Raw genomic sequence first — 16,882 nt, forward strand, 5'->3', positions numbered from 1 at the left:
ACAGGCGGTAGATATTACCAACATGCAGCAGAATTAACTTGTATTGATATAGTATAGCATCATTCTCATTCTGATATATTGAGGGTTTTTGTGGATTCCCTTACAGGGTCCACTGTGGCGGATGTCCTGTTGCTGACACAATGTCTTGGACCGGTCAACGTAGTGGCTGCGCAAGCCACAACGTCCCCTTTTGTGATAAACCTGGCTCTCCGTCCACTTTCAAGTTAGGCTTGTAATGATGGTCTGTTACGGATTGAATAAAAATCATATTAGGAAATATATGATGTGCGAAGGGATCATTAGCATCCCTCACATTCAAGTTTTCTAGAGATTTAGTGATGTACCAATGCTAACTTTTGTATTATTTTGATACATCACTGGCAAATGAAAGAAAAATATGAATGACCTCTATATTCTTAAATACCCACCATTTGGAGAGTGTAGAGGATTTACTACCATCGCCCTCTTTAAAACGCATAATACAAATCCTTGCGTGTGATCAATATAATTTTTCGTCAAAATGTCAAATTTCTAACTTTGCTACTTTTATGTTCATATGTGTGTAAGTTTGATGAAGTGTTCATTGTATTACACTTGTTTCACGTCACTCTTTTCAAACAATTCAAAATCTAATGCACTCAAACTTTGATTGCCAAGAGACTTACATTATCAGGATTGGTCATTTAGGGGGAAAAGCTTTCACGTTACACAATCAGACGAAATATACTCTAATTCAGAAAATCTAACTACAAATATTGAACGCATGAGGCTATAAAAAACCAGTACAGAATTCGTTGGCCTTGTAAGTTTTGGAACAAATTTTATTTAGAGTGTCTCTCACTGATCAATGCATTTGTATGAGTATACTGACACATGTTCTGGATTCTCGTTCGTTGTAGTATTTGTAACATTAGAATCCGAGCAGTAAACCTGAAATCTTATGACAATTCTGCTAACATGTAATATATGATATGATTTGTGTTAGTCCATTGTTGCAGCATTGGTTGAATTTGTATTCTTTCGTACAAACTTTCTTGACTCGGAAATAAAACACGTCAAACGCCATATGCCAAAGAAGAAATTGAGTCTGATACAGATGGATTTCCCTTTTATTTGGTGTCATTGTATGCAGTTTCCAAAGTCAGAGCAGACATGCTAGGGGAAATTCAGAGGGATGAGGACTCTAGATCGTGGTGGGTGTCAGATAAAAATGGAGCTCGTTACACTTCCAATTCACACTTTCCGATGGCAAAAATGTCACACCATTCCATTTGAGGTAAAAACTGTAATAGTATTTACATCAGAAATCACCATTCTGTTTTGTTAGGCATGCAAAGACGCCATCAGCGTTCACAAAATGAAGACGATATCTGGGGATCATTCTCTCTGTGTTGTTTGGTTTCACTGCACATTGTATTATCATGTAAAGTTTTCTATATCGACCGTCATCTTTATATTTCTGCGATAGCCGTCCGTTCGCCATCCCAGATTTCTGCTCCCTCTATGTTCTGCTCTAAGGTCAAATTGCATCTTGAATTACATCAGAAAATCCAGATCAAGTGTACGGAGTTTGGCACAAGCTTGTTCTTTTGATACCGAATTTAACTAGAAGAGATTACAGAGTGGTGGTGCTACATGTAGTAGTAATATAGTAGTTGACGCAGTGATGATAGTGACTTCAGTCGTGAATGTTTGCCAAAAAAAAATAATCTTACATAATGATGATAATATATATATATATATAACGCGCAAATGACAACACATCTGCATTTTTATCGAAATCGTAAATAATGTAATTGGTATATGGGATTAACTTTGAAATATGGAACAGGTTATCTTCAGAAATAGCTAAAAGCCAGATTATGTAATGTCTGCCTCCTAGAGGAATTGTCTTATTTCTGTCGAGCACTCTAATGCAGCTGCATTTTCATAAACACAAGTGGGCAATTACTTTTAACCGTCATAATGATTCTGAATCTATTTTCATAAAAACAATAAATACAGTGTATCATTATTACTATCATGGACCTAATACACATGGACATTCATCGTATCGTTAATTAATTCATGCATCCGTACATTTCAAAAGCGCCACAAAGACATTTTTAGCATGCTTCACTGCTTTGATCCCATGATCGTCACCGCCAGCAAGCCGGGAGAAAAACAAGACGGAGATTCGAGAAATCTAAAACTATAATGCGCAGAAGAAAATAACTCACAAAAATCAAGTAAAGTGAATGTGCAGTTGTGGAGTATGTTAGGAAATCATACCTCAAACAATTTCGCTTGAGAGAAGCAGGCATTTTTTAAAAGAAAACTAACATTTTGGCAGAATGATTGTCATTTGTCATCTCAATATTTCACTTTTCTCCAGCTTATTCCAGAGCAAAAAGGGACGGTAACGGTAGAGAACAGATATATCTTGCCATTAGGCAAGGTCTTATGCGTGTGCGAAAATGTGCGAATCAGCAATTACCCATCTTTTGACACAAAATTTGTAACGATCTCAGGTTTACTGCTCCTCATCATCTGTATTTATTCAAAGACATTTTCGTCTGAAAAAGGGCACATCATCGAAACAAGACTGAAATGAGGGAAGCGATTCTTTAATTTGTTAGTGACGATACATGATTACACAATCGTTATTGTCAAGACACCTGAATGTACATAATCAGTTGTCGGTGAAGATCATTACACCAAAGAAAGACTGCCGTGAATAGTCCATGTTATATTAGGTCCATGTTACTAAGCAAAGTTCGTGAGACCTCTAATCTCTTTACTTTCGCCTCTCAAAAAGAAACTCAATATCATACACCACACATGGGTCAATGCTCCATGACAATAAGACGACATTTAATATTTGATGTGAACAAGCTAGATGATATTACAGTGTATCGTCATGAAAAAGGAAACAATTTTTCCATTAAAAAGGACATTTTCATGTTTTTCTGTCCTCAAACAAAAATGTGATTGACTCATCCTTGGTATGAGAAGATATTGGAAAAATTAAAAGCTTCGAATACAGTATTATAGAAGTTGGACGCGACAACAGTCAATTAAAAAGAAATGACGATTTAAACTTGCTACCTTTTGACATTTTATACAAACTAACGCTGACTGCATGATGTTGAATTCTAAGCAAGATCAGGCAGTCATAATTTCTACTAGAGGTGTGAAGTGCGATGTCAATGACAGCCTATGGTACCAACGACAATCGCTATCTACAGCTCTTGATATTAGGTAAAAACCAACATCTATTTTTCAAAAGTCTAGTATATACCTATTTACACTTCTTTATTTACAATAATCGTTGCATCGCGTAAGTCAATTGAGCTCACCCTATCTGGTTTAACATATCAGTAAATACAACGTCACGCACCTTCGTTCAGATGCCACCGGAATAGAACAAAACTCCCTTCAAATAAGATTCTGGTCACAGGAATCATACTCCACATGAACTACTTCAAGTGTCAAACTAGAAGATTATGCAGTGCAGATTATAATAGTATGATACAATGTGGTTAAATAAAACATAATATACTTTTTTTGTAACATCAAAGAGAGCCTGCAAGATGGCATGTCTATTTTGAAACATATATACAATTTGTTATAAAAATATGTTATCTATTCTTACCGTTAAATAAATTAAAATTTCAAGTACGATTTAGATGCTTTGCAAGTAATAGAATACATACTTTTTTTCACAACGATAAAGTTGGCAAGGAAACTTCTACCAGTTTAAAATCTAAAAAAAAAAAGTATTTTCTTTAATATTGTTTGACTAAGTATGAATACAGTCGTCCACTTTGGAAACCGATCGACTTCCGTGTAAGGTTGGATCTTTGGAAGTTGATTTCTTTGATTCTTTGAATGACTGTATAGTCAACCCTAAAACAACGACATTTTCATATCATAACAGGTGAATTACAAGATCTTTATCAGCATGATTCTAAACCTTCTCAATCAAACAAGAAACATTGGAGAGACATGATTTGTTTGTTTAGATTTTGTGTGTTTGTGTGTGTGTGGTCAAATTGAAAGTTCTTCATTATCTATTCATCAATTTGATCAGTTTTTGAAACATCGTGATGGTTACATAATTAAGTCTAGGCATTCTCGCTTGATTTGAAAGCAATAAATTTGAATACAAGTATGAAAAGAATACCTCTCGAATACGTCTTCGTTTCGTTTTCAACAAAACAAAAATGTATATGTGATCGACGAAGAGACAAAAGCAAATCAGCTAAAAAGTACAATGTATTGTGAATCATGCTGCTGAGAGAGAACAGAGAGAGAGGGACAGATAGACGGAGAGAAAGAGAGAAAGAGAGAAGTAAATAGAACATTGAACAGTTTTGTAGAGAATACACAGGGAGAAAGAGGTCGATATCATTTGCGGGCTGTTTTTCTTCAGCTAGTCTTTCTTCTTCTTTCCTGTGATGACGACGTTGAATCTGTCTTTGGACGGTTTCATGGTGATGTCACCAAACCCGTGCTGTTTGAGCATCTCTGACGCGTTTTCCTTGCCCCACATCGTGCCGAGGCCCGGGCCGTCGAAGAACATCGACACCGGCGTGCAGTGCAGCATACTGATGACGTAGCCGTCGATGGCACGGGGGTTGCCGATGTTTTTGTGCGGCGAGCTGTGGACGTTTACTTCCATCATCATGAGGATGCCGTCGTCCACCATGACGCGCTGCGTCTCGCGGAGCACGGTCTCGGGTCGTGGCATGTCGTGAAACGCGTCGTAGAACGTGACAAGGTGGAATGTGTTGGACCATGTGTCCGGCAGCGACGAGGCGTCCTGCACCATGAAGCGGCAGTTGGTGAGGCTGAGGCGCGACGCTTCAGCCCTCGCCTCTCCGATCGCCTCCTGCGAGATGTCGAGACCGTAAAAGGTGGAATCGGGGAAGCGCTGAGCCATAAGCATGGTCGCGTGTCCCTGGCCACATCCAAGATCCAGCACAGATACTCCGGATTCTGGAGAAGAAGGAGAGATAGAGAGAAAAAAAGACAACAAAAACCGCAAGTGAGCTCGAGTTTATAGGTAACATCATATGTATGATCGGCGTCTCCGTACGTGACCGCACTCCACAATGTGGAAAGGGTGATGATACGGAATGAACTCATGATATCCTAAACATTTGAGGTTGGGGTTTTCAGTAATGACAATATCAGTACCTAACCCTCTGGGATGAAATTTTGTCCGCAGACTGTCCGTAAAGTTCATCGTCGCTTCGCTTCAAAGACTTTAAAAAACTCTTTCTTCCTTGATATGTCGAAAAATGAAAAATCATACGAACATTTTCGATCATTTGTCATGCTACCTTCTATTGAGGCAGGGGCTGAACGTACAAAAGATATCGAATGCCCATATGATGGCTGCGTTTACATTCGAAATTCAGTATACTCTTTTTCTTTCCCCCGAAACATTTCTCCAACCCATTATCCTTATTTATACCTCACCTTGTTAAGACAGTGGCAGGTTTGGCAAATGCAATGTACGCATTGACTCGCCCAATCTTTTTTTTTTTTTTTTTATTTCATCCAAATATCAAATCATAACAACGCATTGTTTATAAGCTGCATGATATTCAGAATATTTTGATCGGAACATTATCATTCAATGATGTCTCGGCACTGATTGCCACGAGAGTCCTAGATAGCACACTGATGGTATCTATATCCACTTAACCTTTAAGGCTTCGAATAGAAAATACACTTCACTTGGGTCATCAGTGTAAGTGGTCAGTGTGAAAAGGGAACACCGACTTCCTCTGAAGTAATTCTCACTCTAACATGAAGCAGTACCAATAGATTCATGGTGAACACGTCCTACAATTGTTGTCAGAAAACACATCACTGAAGACGAGAACCGAGCTTCTTGTGGAGAGCGGATGTTGCTTCTTGTTGGCGAGACGCAAACTGCCTTGTAGGCCAAATCACGTGGCATGTGTGGAAACAGCCGATAGAATTCTTTCATATGCAATTACTTTCACATGCTAACGATTGTTCGCCCTCTGTCTTTGACCTTTCGAAGCTGTGAGTAACGTCAAGGGGGGAAAAATATTCCTCGCTTACAGCTCCGATGATGAGTCTATTGCTGAATTAGTCTTCTGTTACAACCACACAGCATCAAGCATTGAAGACATTTGCTTTGACCTTCACACCCTCCCCACTCATTCGTACGTTCCTCGGATATCTCAGACAGTGGCTGCCGGTATCCAAATTCAAGCGGCATTCGATGTCTGACACTATCTGACAAGAAGAGCACTGGCCGACGGCTCTGATCATTACAGCAAAGCGCAGCATGAAATGGCCTCGCAATCGCTCCGAGCGGAACAAAACGGTCAAAAAGAGAATATCCGTGTAATCACCTTACCATAGTCCTGAGATGGTTGCAGCCAATGACAGAACCAAAGGCTGCAGCGGGCAACATATAACTTAACCCTCTGCACCCCACACTGAGTACCTGTCCATAGGTTTGAGTGTTGAATTTGTGCACATCTGGCATGTTGGAACAGAAAAGGGTTAAACTACCTCCCAAAATTTGCACATGCATTCACTGTTTCAGCTGACAGTACACGATTGTTCGTATAGTACAGCCCCATTTGAAATCTTCATCAGTGATGTTGAGTGATGGTTAGGTTTTGGTATTAACCCGTTCCATATAAATGAATTCTGAAATCTCCACAGGCCACTAGGTTCCCTTACGGAACGAGTTAAGGAGATCACTAGCGAGGGATTCTTCCTCCCCGATAAAGTTGAAGAGTTAAGCCAGTTGCACATTTTGTAACTGCTATTAGAGCGTGAGGAACTTGTGATCAATACAGTTTATCGATGCAGCCTTTTGATGGTTATGGTTTGAGTGATAGAAAGTAAGAGAAACCGATTAGCTCTCCAGTCGTGCATACCATAGCAAACTGTTCCCGTGTGAACGTTTTATGAGTTGGTTCGCTGAATAGCCTTTCAACTCCGTTCATACATACAGGATATCAAGTGGAGAATTTGAAAGCCACGCGACATCCTAATAAAATATTGAACATTGCACATAGGAATAACGAAACATACAAAGAAGAAGATGATCTGAGTTTCGCTATACAACTGGTGGACTTATCAACCTACGCGCTGCTCGTTCTCTTTATATTAATTGATTCACATTTTCCTTTTCTTTTCTTTTTTTTTAATCTTCCTTTCATTTTGTGGTTTTTTTTCCAGTTACAGTTACAAATGGATATCAAGTATTCAAGGAAAGTAAAAGATACATAGCAATTTCTAGTCTTGACAAAACTGTTCACGATGTCATAACTTATCACGGGAAGTTAGCGATATTGCATGAAGTCTTTAGTCATAAGCAAGAGCAGAAAGTAATACAGAAGGCCGCCAACATATTAGTAGAGCTTGATTTCGGAGGTCTTGTTGGGACCCAACAAATAAGCAAACAAAATACTTAGGCGCTGGATAATTGATAAAGTATAAGTTCGAACGTTTCATGAGGATTTATCTTCAGGTAGGCCTACATGTACGTATTTTAATTCATGCGACATTGAACAGGCGTGTTTTATTGAGGGCGTTGTGCACAAGAATGGCTTCCTCACGGACGGGCTTCATCGAACATTTACCCCCTACTAGATGCTGACCAGTACTAAAAATTATAATTGAGGTCATTGCCTACAATGTATATTGGTGGATAATTGGTGTACAGCTAGCCAATAACCAGGTCAAGCAAAATACATCTCGCTTTATCACATCTATCGCTAAATTATGACGTAATACGTGTACTTCCAATAACCAGGTTAGGCAAAATACATGTCGCCTTATCACACCTATCTCTGAAATTATGACGTAATACTTGGCAATGGAGGTCTATACGATCATAACAATTATTTTCAAAGCTCCAGCGCTCGTTTCTGATTGGTCAAATTCGTAATTAGATTGACTGCTTGGCAGTTAAATGCGCAGTCCGCCGTTGTCGGGTGTGAACACGCCATTCGATGAGCGGACTTAACGCCATAAACACTTGTTGAAGGTGAAATCGACACACGCATCTTGCAACACAATTTCCATACATTCAATGATAAGTGCCGACACGCTCTGATATTACGGTTATGGTAACACACAGGGGCCGTGCCCAGTTTTAAAGGCTATAACTGACGCATGCTGCACGTCATTTGATACAGGAAATTAAATTGTAAGTCTCGGCTGATCTTTGATTTCGAGCCTTGGATGTTGTTTACATGAACTCGCAAAGTCTTTACTGGCGTTTTTTTTTTTTTTTTTGTTTTTTTTTTAAGCATGATTATGTAGAGGAGAAAATTGTATGAAGGAGATTTTCAAACAACCTTAATCAAAGCGGAAGCCTATTTCAGGATGTATTTTGAACTTTCGCTTGGGGCTGGATGGAGTCCTGCATCATGAATTATGTGACTATGTACAAGGTCCGTAACTTCGCTAGATCAGTATGCACTCCAGGTCAGTAAACTATAGTGATTACGTGTATTAATATGACATGTCTCCACAACAATTACTGTAATTATTACATAACATGTTTACAGTATAGGTACATGAGGAAAAATATCACAATGTAAGATGAGATGAATTGATATTACACGTATTTACGCTAAACATAAAAATATCACACATCTATATGTGAGTGTTTGTGTGTGTGTATATGTGCGTGTGTATTCAAAAGGAAACAACAGTTATATATGTATTAAAGACGAAAATTATGCTCTTAGAGAGAAATTTTGCTTATGTTCAAATTAACTATGAAAAAGAAAGCAGTCAGTCAAACAAAACGAGACGAAAGTTCCATTAAAATCTGACATATAGAATTTTAATATTTCAAGATGCAATCCCAGGAAAACACTCCCATCGGTATTTCAATTAAAAAAAAAAAATCAAAAGAATAACTTCTTTGTCAATGATTTTGCATCGATACGAACAAATTTCTCCTTGACAGACTACAGTCATTGTTGTCAAATTATTGCATGTCTAGAATAATTTGATGCAAAGAATTATAATTTCTTCTTGAAGAATGCACATTTATAGTACAAGGACATTTCAAAACGGCTCGTTAGTTAGTCAAGTGAAGACGTGAGAGGCCATGAAAAGATCAATTAATCTGCTTCGCATTGGAAAATTCCGTAAAGTTTTTTTTTTTCTGATTTTGATAAAACTGTTTGTTTGTTTGTTTGTTTGTTTGTTTGTTTGTTTGTTTGTTTGTTTGTTTGTTGGTTGGTTGGTTGGTTGGTTGGTTGGTTGGTTGGTTGGTTGGTTGGTTGGTTGGTTGGTTGGTTGTAATGGGCTTTCATCATCTATGAAGGGTAACTTGAGATAAGGCTATAGACTTACCAAGGAGTTCTTCGAGACCGCCAATAGATGGGATCATATCCTGAATCAAACAGTTGTCGTGCATCTTCCGTGACATGTGGTCCATAAAACTGTGGAACCTAGGATACTGGGAGTATGGAACGCCTGCAAAACAAAACCAAAACATAGACAAGAATGATCAGAAATTGTTATTCAATAAATCTTGAAAAGTTTTGAATAAAAATCACCCAGACCAATATTGCCCTCTCTCCTTTTAGACCGACATACTCTTCGAATTACTATTCTGTAACACATTCTTGAGGCACAAAGATGGGTTTCGGTTACACAATATTTAAAACAGAATATCCTTTTTGAGTAAAGAAACATCCTATGTCATCCCATGTACCTCGCACCTATACAGCAACAGTGAACTGAGTGTGAAGATCTCGAAAAATAGTGGCTACATCACTCTGGCCCTGTTTAATGCTATTGGCTCTTTCTAATTGTGATATCATCATCGGCTTATTGATTATCAAATAGATTATATTTCTACGATTCCCATTGTATACACAACGGTTATCGACTATGTGAATCATTTCTTATAGCAAGATAAGTTTGATAGATCCGTTTCCAACGCTTCATATTCTCAAAGCACAAAGAGGGAGTATTTGACCAGTGATAAGAGCTAAACCATCTCCTCGGCTTGGACCTTATTTTACTAGGTGAACATGAATCAATGAACGGGTGCACGTCACGAGTTCAAAACCCACGAGTCATACAGCCCACAGGTCATACACCTCACGAGCTCGACACTAGGCAAATAAGGCCCATGAATGCGACAATAAGCAAACAAGGCCCACGAGTCCAACACAAGGCAAAAATCAAAAAAAGCCTATGAGACGGACACTGCGTACATTGTAACGAGTGTCGGACTCAAGGGCCTTATCTGCCTAGTGTCGAGCTCATGGGTTGTATGACTCGTGGGTGTCGGAGTCGTGGGATGACTGCGGATAAACTCTGTTATTCCAATATGGGCGACTCAATCAACCTGCACAATACGCGTAAGAAGAAAGTGCACATACAAGATCTCTGTATACACAAGAAATGAACAAAACTATCTCTATGCCTTCGGGCTACGACAACCATTCACGTATTGTACAACCAAGGAGGTACAACTCATGATTTCTGAGAGAAAAACTGGAACGAAGAATTTGTAATGGAATTTGCTGCGTAAATGTCATTTCTTATGTCATGGAAGTGAAACTTGAAATCATTCGTGAGTAGTAGATATTGAGCAGACAAAAAAAAAAAAAAAACTTGACGCGAACTTGTGATTTCACAGGCAAAATGGACTCATGCCTACAAAAAAAAAAATGATTGTGTATTATTTTGTTCATGAAAAATCTTGTCTGGAAGTTTACAAAGACCACTCGGATACTTCATGAAAATTTGATACAACATGTGATGGAGACTTCAAAGTTCATAGTTTCTGGTTCTTTTTTACATGAAAAGAAGGTGTGGAAAAGATTGCTTTATATCACAGAGGTTGAAGGATGGACACAAAAAACCCCATTTCATAAAAGTTGCTATGATAGCAACTGATGCTGGAATGGCAATTGTCATGGTAAAACGACAAGAATCAAGCTTCCTGATTGGCTGTTGTCCCTGCAATTTGCTATCCTAACATCTTTTGTGAAACGGGGCCCAGAAGCCGCTTCGGATCCTCAAGGAAGTAAGTCGTTTAACTTTGATTCTTTTTTTTAAACTTAAATCAGGAAGCTTACTTGATAAATGTTTATTGTTACATACTATAATATTTATGAGTCTTGTTGATGAAGAAGGAGTCGAAAGAACTGTAAACTGCAAACATTTTCTACACCATGTGTGGCGAGGAAGCCACTCAATCAACCTAAATTGGGATTACCACGAGGCATTGCGATTGGAAAACAGTCACTTGCCAACTAAGAATGCGATGACACATTTTGATGAAACGGAATTTGTTCCGAAACTATGAAAACGCCGGATGTGGTTTTTCGGAGTGCTACAGCATGAAATTACTGGAAGCGCAAGTCACGCAGTCGTATGCGCTGCAATATGTTGCATCTATTTTGTTTTATTCTCTATTTCTTTCTCTCTCCCTCCCAGGGTTTTGACATCGTACCATTTAAACTTGTGGTGTTCTGTGCTCTAGCTTTTCACCTTGTTTTGTAGCCTCCCTCCTCGATCTAGACGCATTCCACGTGACGACGGGAGAAAAAAAAAACAACCTTTGGAATTTATGAATATTATCAGGAATGAAAGAGGGAAGTAGACTCGGTGTTAAAACGATTAAAAAGAAATTAGCTGCCGGCGAACAATGATGACCTCGTGCCCACGTAAATGCGATAAATTCGTCATCCCAAAAATGTCGTGTAAAAAGACAAAACTATAAATGGACGGTTACGAACGCCGTCAGCTCTCCGCAGCCTTACGGCATTCCAACTCTATGACATTTTCGTTTGCTGCATGTCAAAGCGAAATAATTACTCGACACAGAACCGATTAAAAACTAACTATGGGGCAAAAAAGAAAAACGGCACTCCACCCCCGCACGCGTCCACCAGCTCTTTATGGCGTCATCTCCGTATTGCTGCAGAGATGATGGTGATTGCTATTACGCAGAGCAACTGTCCTGATGGTTCAATTACGTCTGCGGTTGAGTGGTATCGTCCCTGAATTTTTCTTTTTTTCCCACAGTGCAATAAGTTTGACGTAAATTCTCGCCTTTCACTTCAACAGAAAAAGAAAAATCGACAATGCAAAATAGTCCACGAAATAATTGTTCGCATAAGAAATCTTCCAATGCAAAAGACAACTCACTTATAGAAAAGTTATATACATTATTTTATATTGCATATACTGTATTACATTATATTATATTATATTATATTATATCATATTATATTATATTATATTATATTATATTATATCATATTATATTATATTATATTATATTATTTTATATTGTATTATATCATATCATATTATATTATATTATATTATATTATATTATATTATATCATATTATATCATATTATATTATATTATATTATATTATATTATATTATATTATATTATATTATATTATATTACAATATAACGTCGGTTGACAATGATAGGGGTGTTAAGTTGCCACTAAAGCCAGTGTTCGAGGCACTTTACACTCTTATCATTCTCAACCAACGATATTATGCCAGTTACGGTCCTTCATACTTCTGGTTGACAGTGAAGTCACTGTGTCCATCACGATCTGTAATTAATCTTGATGGAAAGAAAGGTAATGGCGTATCAATAATCACAGACGTATATGGCGTTGATCTACGGGGTAAAAATTACTTACGAAGGTTGTTGCCGCTCAGTAACCATGGGAATTTCTCATGGCAAGGAAGGTGTTGCCACGAACACTTCACGGAGAGAATAGTTAATATTGAATCGCACCCATTGCTTACTCATCATCATTAAAAACACCCCAAAAAATCCATATTAAGCGGCGTTTGATATCGCTGCTCTATCACTCGATGGAGAAGAGTTGCCAAAGTGCTTAAAGGACAAGTCCACCTTCATTAACATAAGGATTGAGAGAATGTAGCAATATTAGTAGAACACATCAGTGAAAGTTTGAGGAAAATCAGACAATCCGTTCAAAAGTTATGAATTTTTGGAGTTTTTGTGCAGTCACCGCTGGATGAGAAGACTACTGCAGTGTATATGTATGATGTCACATGCGTACATCAATATAAGGAAAATATTAAGAGAATTTCACAAAATTTCATCTTTTGATAAAAGTACACATTCCCTTGACTCGTTATTGATATATGTTATGGGTAATATTATTCCCATGGCCTTTAGAAAGAGGCAAGTCAAGTGCTCTTTTATTATGCGAAAAAAGTGAAAATATGTTGAATTTTCTTTACATTTTCTTTATACTGTTGTACTCATATGACATCAGGAGCCTTAGTAGTCTCCTCATCCAGCGGTTCCAACACACAAAAAAATTTAAACATTCATAACTTTTGCATCGATTGTCCAATTTTCCTCAAACTTTCACTAATGTTTTCTACTGATATTGCTGCATTCTCTCAATCCTTACGTTTATAAAGGTGAACTTGTCACTGTCTCTGTGCCCGCGATCACCGATCGCGATCACACGCGTTCACTTTCGAGAGAGAGAGAGAGAAAAAAAAAACCCACACACACCAAAGACAGATAAATTGTCCCATGATGAATTTAAAACTTGAGAAAATTTTCAGCGGAAGGGGGGGGGGGGGGGCACAAATACATGAATTGTTCTGAGCTTGCAAGTTCATGCATTTCAATTCCCATTTAGTTGAGAATTTTCGTCCCGTCCAGATAATACATGTATTTGTATCGAATATTTGTCATAAAAGCTGAGAAAACTGGATTATGATACGATTTGGCCGAAGACAGAGAAAATGTATATGTCTTTAGAAAAATGTTCGTTTGTTCCCTTGTTTGTTTGTTTGTTTGTTTCATTTTTCCCCATCTGAAAAGATGGCTGGATAGCCGTTTGTTTGTTTGTTTGTTTGTTTCATTTTTCCCCATCTGAAAAGATGGCTGGATAGCCCATATTCAGCTGTATTAGCTAGTCTTCAATGGGATCCAGTTGGATGTGAGGCGGGACCACTTCACCGGATTATGCACTCTGCTCTTCACGATGAATGAATGAAGCGGAATCTTTTACGTGTATGAGGTGTGACTCTCTCACACACAGGACCTCCATTCCGTGTCCTATCCAAGGGAAAATGGGGTAATAACGAGGGTACTGGAGAAACACACATTCTATTGTTAAGAGATTTTGGCTTTTGAAGTTCGATGCCGTCTAACATGGAAAAGTTTGCTCACTTACACAAAGTAGGTTGATTGAGTTGACCTCTTGCGTTTAAATGCTTATAAAAATAGAGCGGAAAATTTGATGACTGTAATAACTTTATGACTAAACATCATTATTGCAATGGCGACGATGTTAAGCGACTTAATAACTTTGGTCATAATTTGCTCAAATTGTGTGGAGATAGAAAAAAAAAGATTAGAAGATTTAGAAATATAGAGATTCTCATCATATCTTTAAAATTCAACACGTGTCACTTCAACTGGCAATAACAGGATGACTTTCCGACGCATTTTCAACAAGCAACCATTCCCAACTTCTACGTTCCTCTGAATTGTTGGAGTTGAATGTTGTTTTTTGTTCAATTTGTAAGGGATTTCTTTTGTTACATTTATTGTTAGTTTATTTGTTTGTTAATTTCATTTCTGCATTTTTTTTTTCTCAACAAATATGCCCACAAATATTCACGATGAAATAGAATAGAAATTGAATTCATAAAATGAAGAAACAAAAGCCTTCCAGCCCCGGTTACATTTCATTCTCGATTGCTTGGTATAGGATTTTATTAATACTTGCAAGAGAAAATGAATATATATCCCAGTCTCTTCACCAAGGTACGCTGGTTCGCAAAGCCTTGTAATGCCCGTAACGCTTAAATCTGCAAATGACATTGAATATTATTGGTGATAATTAATGTCGAACTTTAGATAATATGCCCGCTCATTAGTTGGGGAATCATATCTATTTCGTAATGAAAATGCTCCCCAGGCTCGCGCGCTGTCTGCCACTCAATTCCATCGTTTAAAGGCTCAATGCCGTGTAAATGTCACGTAATGACCATGGAGTTTGACGTTGTTAAAGGTTCGTTTCATGAAGGGTAAAGTGGATGGAAATCTGACGATAAAATTGTCCTCTCGACTGCTTTAATGTCTGCCCTACCCCCCCCCCCTTGCTTCACGCACACCTACACACACACACACACACACACACACACACAATATATATATATATATATATACACATATATATATATATATATATATATATATATATATATATATATATATATATTGAATTGAGGTAATTTAGGCATTAACCGAAAAAGCAAGTGTACTATAAAACATATATCACATTTTGGACTTTTTTTATATTTGGCATTCTGTTTGTTGTCTTTGGTGTTTCTTTTTAATTTGATTTTTGTGAGAGTTATTTTGTTGTTGCTGTTTTTGTTCTCGTTCTGTTTTTTTCTTCTGCTCCGTCTTTGTCCATAGTTTGTTTTTGTAACTTTTTTTTTTATTTCTGTACACACCTTTTGGTCCGTCTTCCTTGAAGCAGCTGAGCACAGAGTCGTAGGCCTGACATAGCATCGGGACGAGGCCGCTGAAAGCCACGATGTTGCACGGTCCGTTGGTGAGAAACGGCCGCCTGGACTCCGGCACGAAGTACGTTTGGTCATCGGGATTCATCTCAATAATGCTGGCAACCACCATGGACCCTAGCCACTCGCGGACGTACCTGTGAAGCAAACAAAAATATATGATAGAGAACGAAAATAAACTAAGGGCCCGATTGTATCTTGCACAGTCCGTGCGTTTGGCTACCTGATCGTGCGGACGCCCAATAACACCTTTTCAAACAACGCAACAACATGGACAAAGGTACCGAAGTTCTTTTTTCTTTCACGGCAATGTCAGATATATCTCTACGCCAGAGTCACTGTCCTTTGTCAAGCTCAAGAAAACAGAAATGTTGGAACTGTTTGTGCACCTGCTTGTAGCTATCATGCATGTTTTCACCCTTAAAGAGTGTTTATTTCCATTCTCTCCACCCAAGTTCAGTCCTGACATGATATTGATACTGTTGTCTTTCACATGTTTTCACAGGCGACCAAGATGGCGCTCGGAAGCTTTGGCGGGCTCAGTATTTCACTCAGCGGCAACTTTGGCGCGATTAAAGTTTGGAATGTTGAGCAGGTTCAACGCCCCATCGGCCCACCATGTCGCTCCGTCTCTCTCCTTCGTCATCTCCTCGCAGAATTACTTCAGTTAACCCCTGCGTTCAGAAATATCTCTGTGTGTTTTCTTGATAGAGTAGTGGGCGTTGCATAAATATCGGAATTTGTTGCCATTGCGCTGACAGGCGATTGGTTCTTGTATTAGCGGCACACTTCGTGTGCGGTATCAGAGGTGAACCACTGGCTCTACTGGAAGATTTAAACAAGTTTGCGCACGCACATCGGGGAAAGTGATACCTGAAAAGACAGTGTGTGACAATTGATGAATTGTATATTACCTTACTTAAGAGTTAACTTTGTAATCATACACGCATGGCGTCGTTTCCTCAATAACACAGACAAATAAAATACCGACTCCTAATACGCGAGCACTTGTAGACGGTAAGATTTACTCTTCTAGAAAGTGCCAACATCCTGCATCACTTTAAAGGAATAGAAAATTCATTAAAAAAAGAATATATATATATATATATATATATATATATATATATATACATATATATATATATATATATATATATATATATATATATATATATATATATATATATATATATATATACATGTGTGTGTGCGTTTGTGTGTGTGTGTGCCTGTATTTTTTATGGCATTACGTATTTGAAGGCCTACAAAAAAAGTGACGATTGCTTTCGCCTGTATTTACCAAT

The 16,882-nt window shown here is 38.1% G+C and overlaps 1 protein-coding gene across 1 annotated transcript in view; it reads right to left on the bottom strand.

Moving 5' to 3' along the window:
- Window positions 1-1,086: 1,086 nt before the first annotated feature.
- Window positions 1,087-16,882, bottom strand: part of LOC140231314 (S-adenosylmethionine-dependent methyltransferase Rv2258c-like) — a 58,601-nt gene continuing 42,805 nt past the window's right edge. The window contains exons 2-4 of the mRNA XM_072311465.1: window positions 15,510-15,715; window positions 9,355-9,477; window positions 1,087-4,980 (exon numbers count right to left, since the gene is read on the bottom strand). Coding sequence (XP_072167566.1) covers window positions 4,415-4,980; window positions 9,355-9,477; window positions 15,510-15,715 — 895 coding nt within the window. The 3' untranslated portion in view covers window positions 1,087-4,414. The remainder of the gene's footprint in view (window positions 4,981-9,354; window positions 9,478-15,509; window positions 15,716-16,882) is intronic.

The sequence above is a fragment of the Diadema setosum genome, chromosome 7 (genome assembly GCF_964275005.1).
Source record: "Diadema setosum chromosome 7, eeDiaSeto1, whole genome shotgun sequence".
Classification (NCBI taxonomy): domain Eukaryota; kingdom Metazoa; phylum Echinodermata; class Echinoidea; order Diadematoida; family Diadematidae; genus Diadema; species Diadema setosum.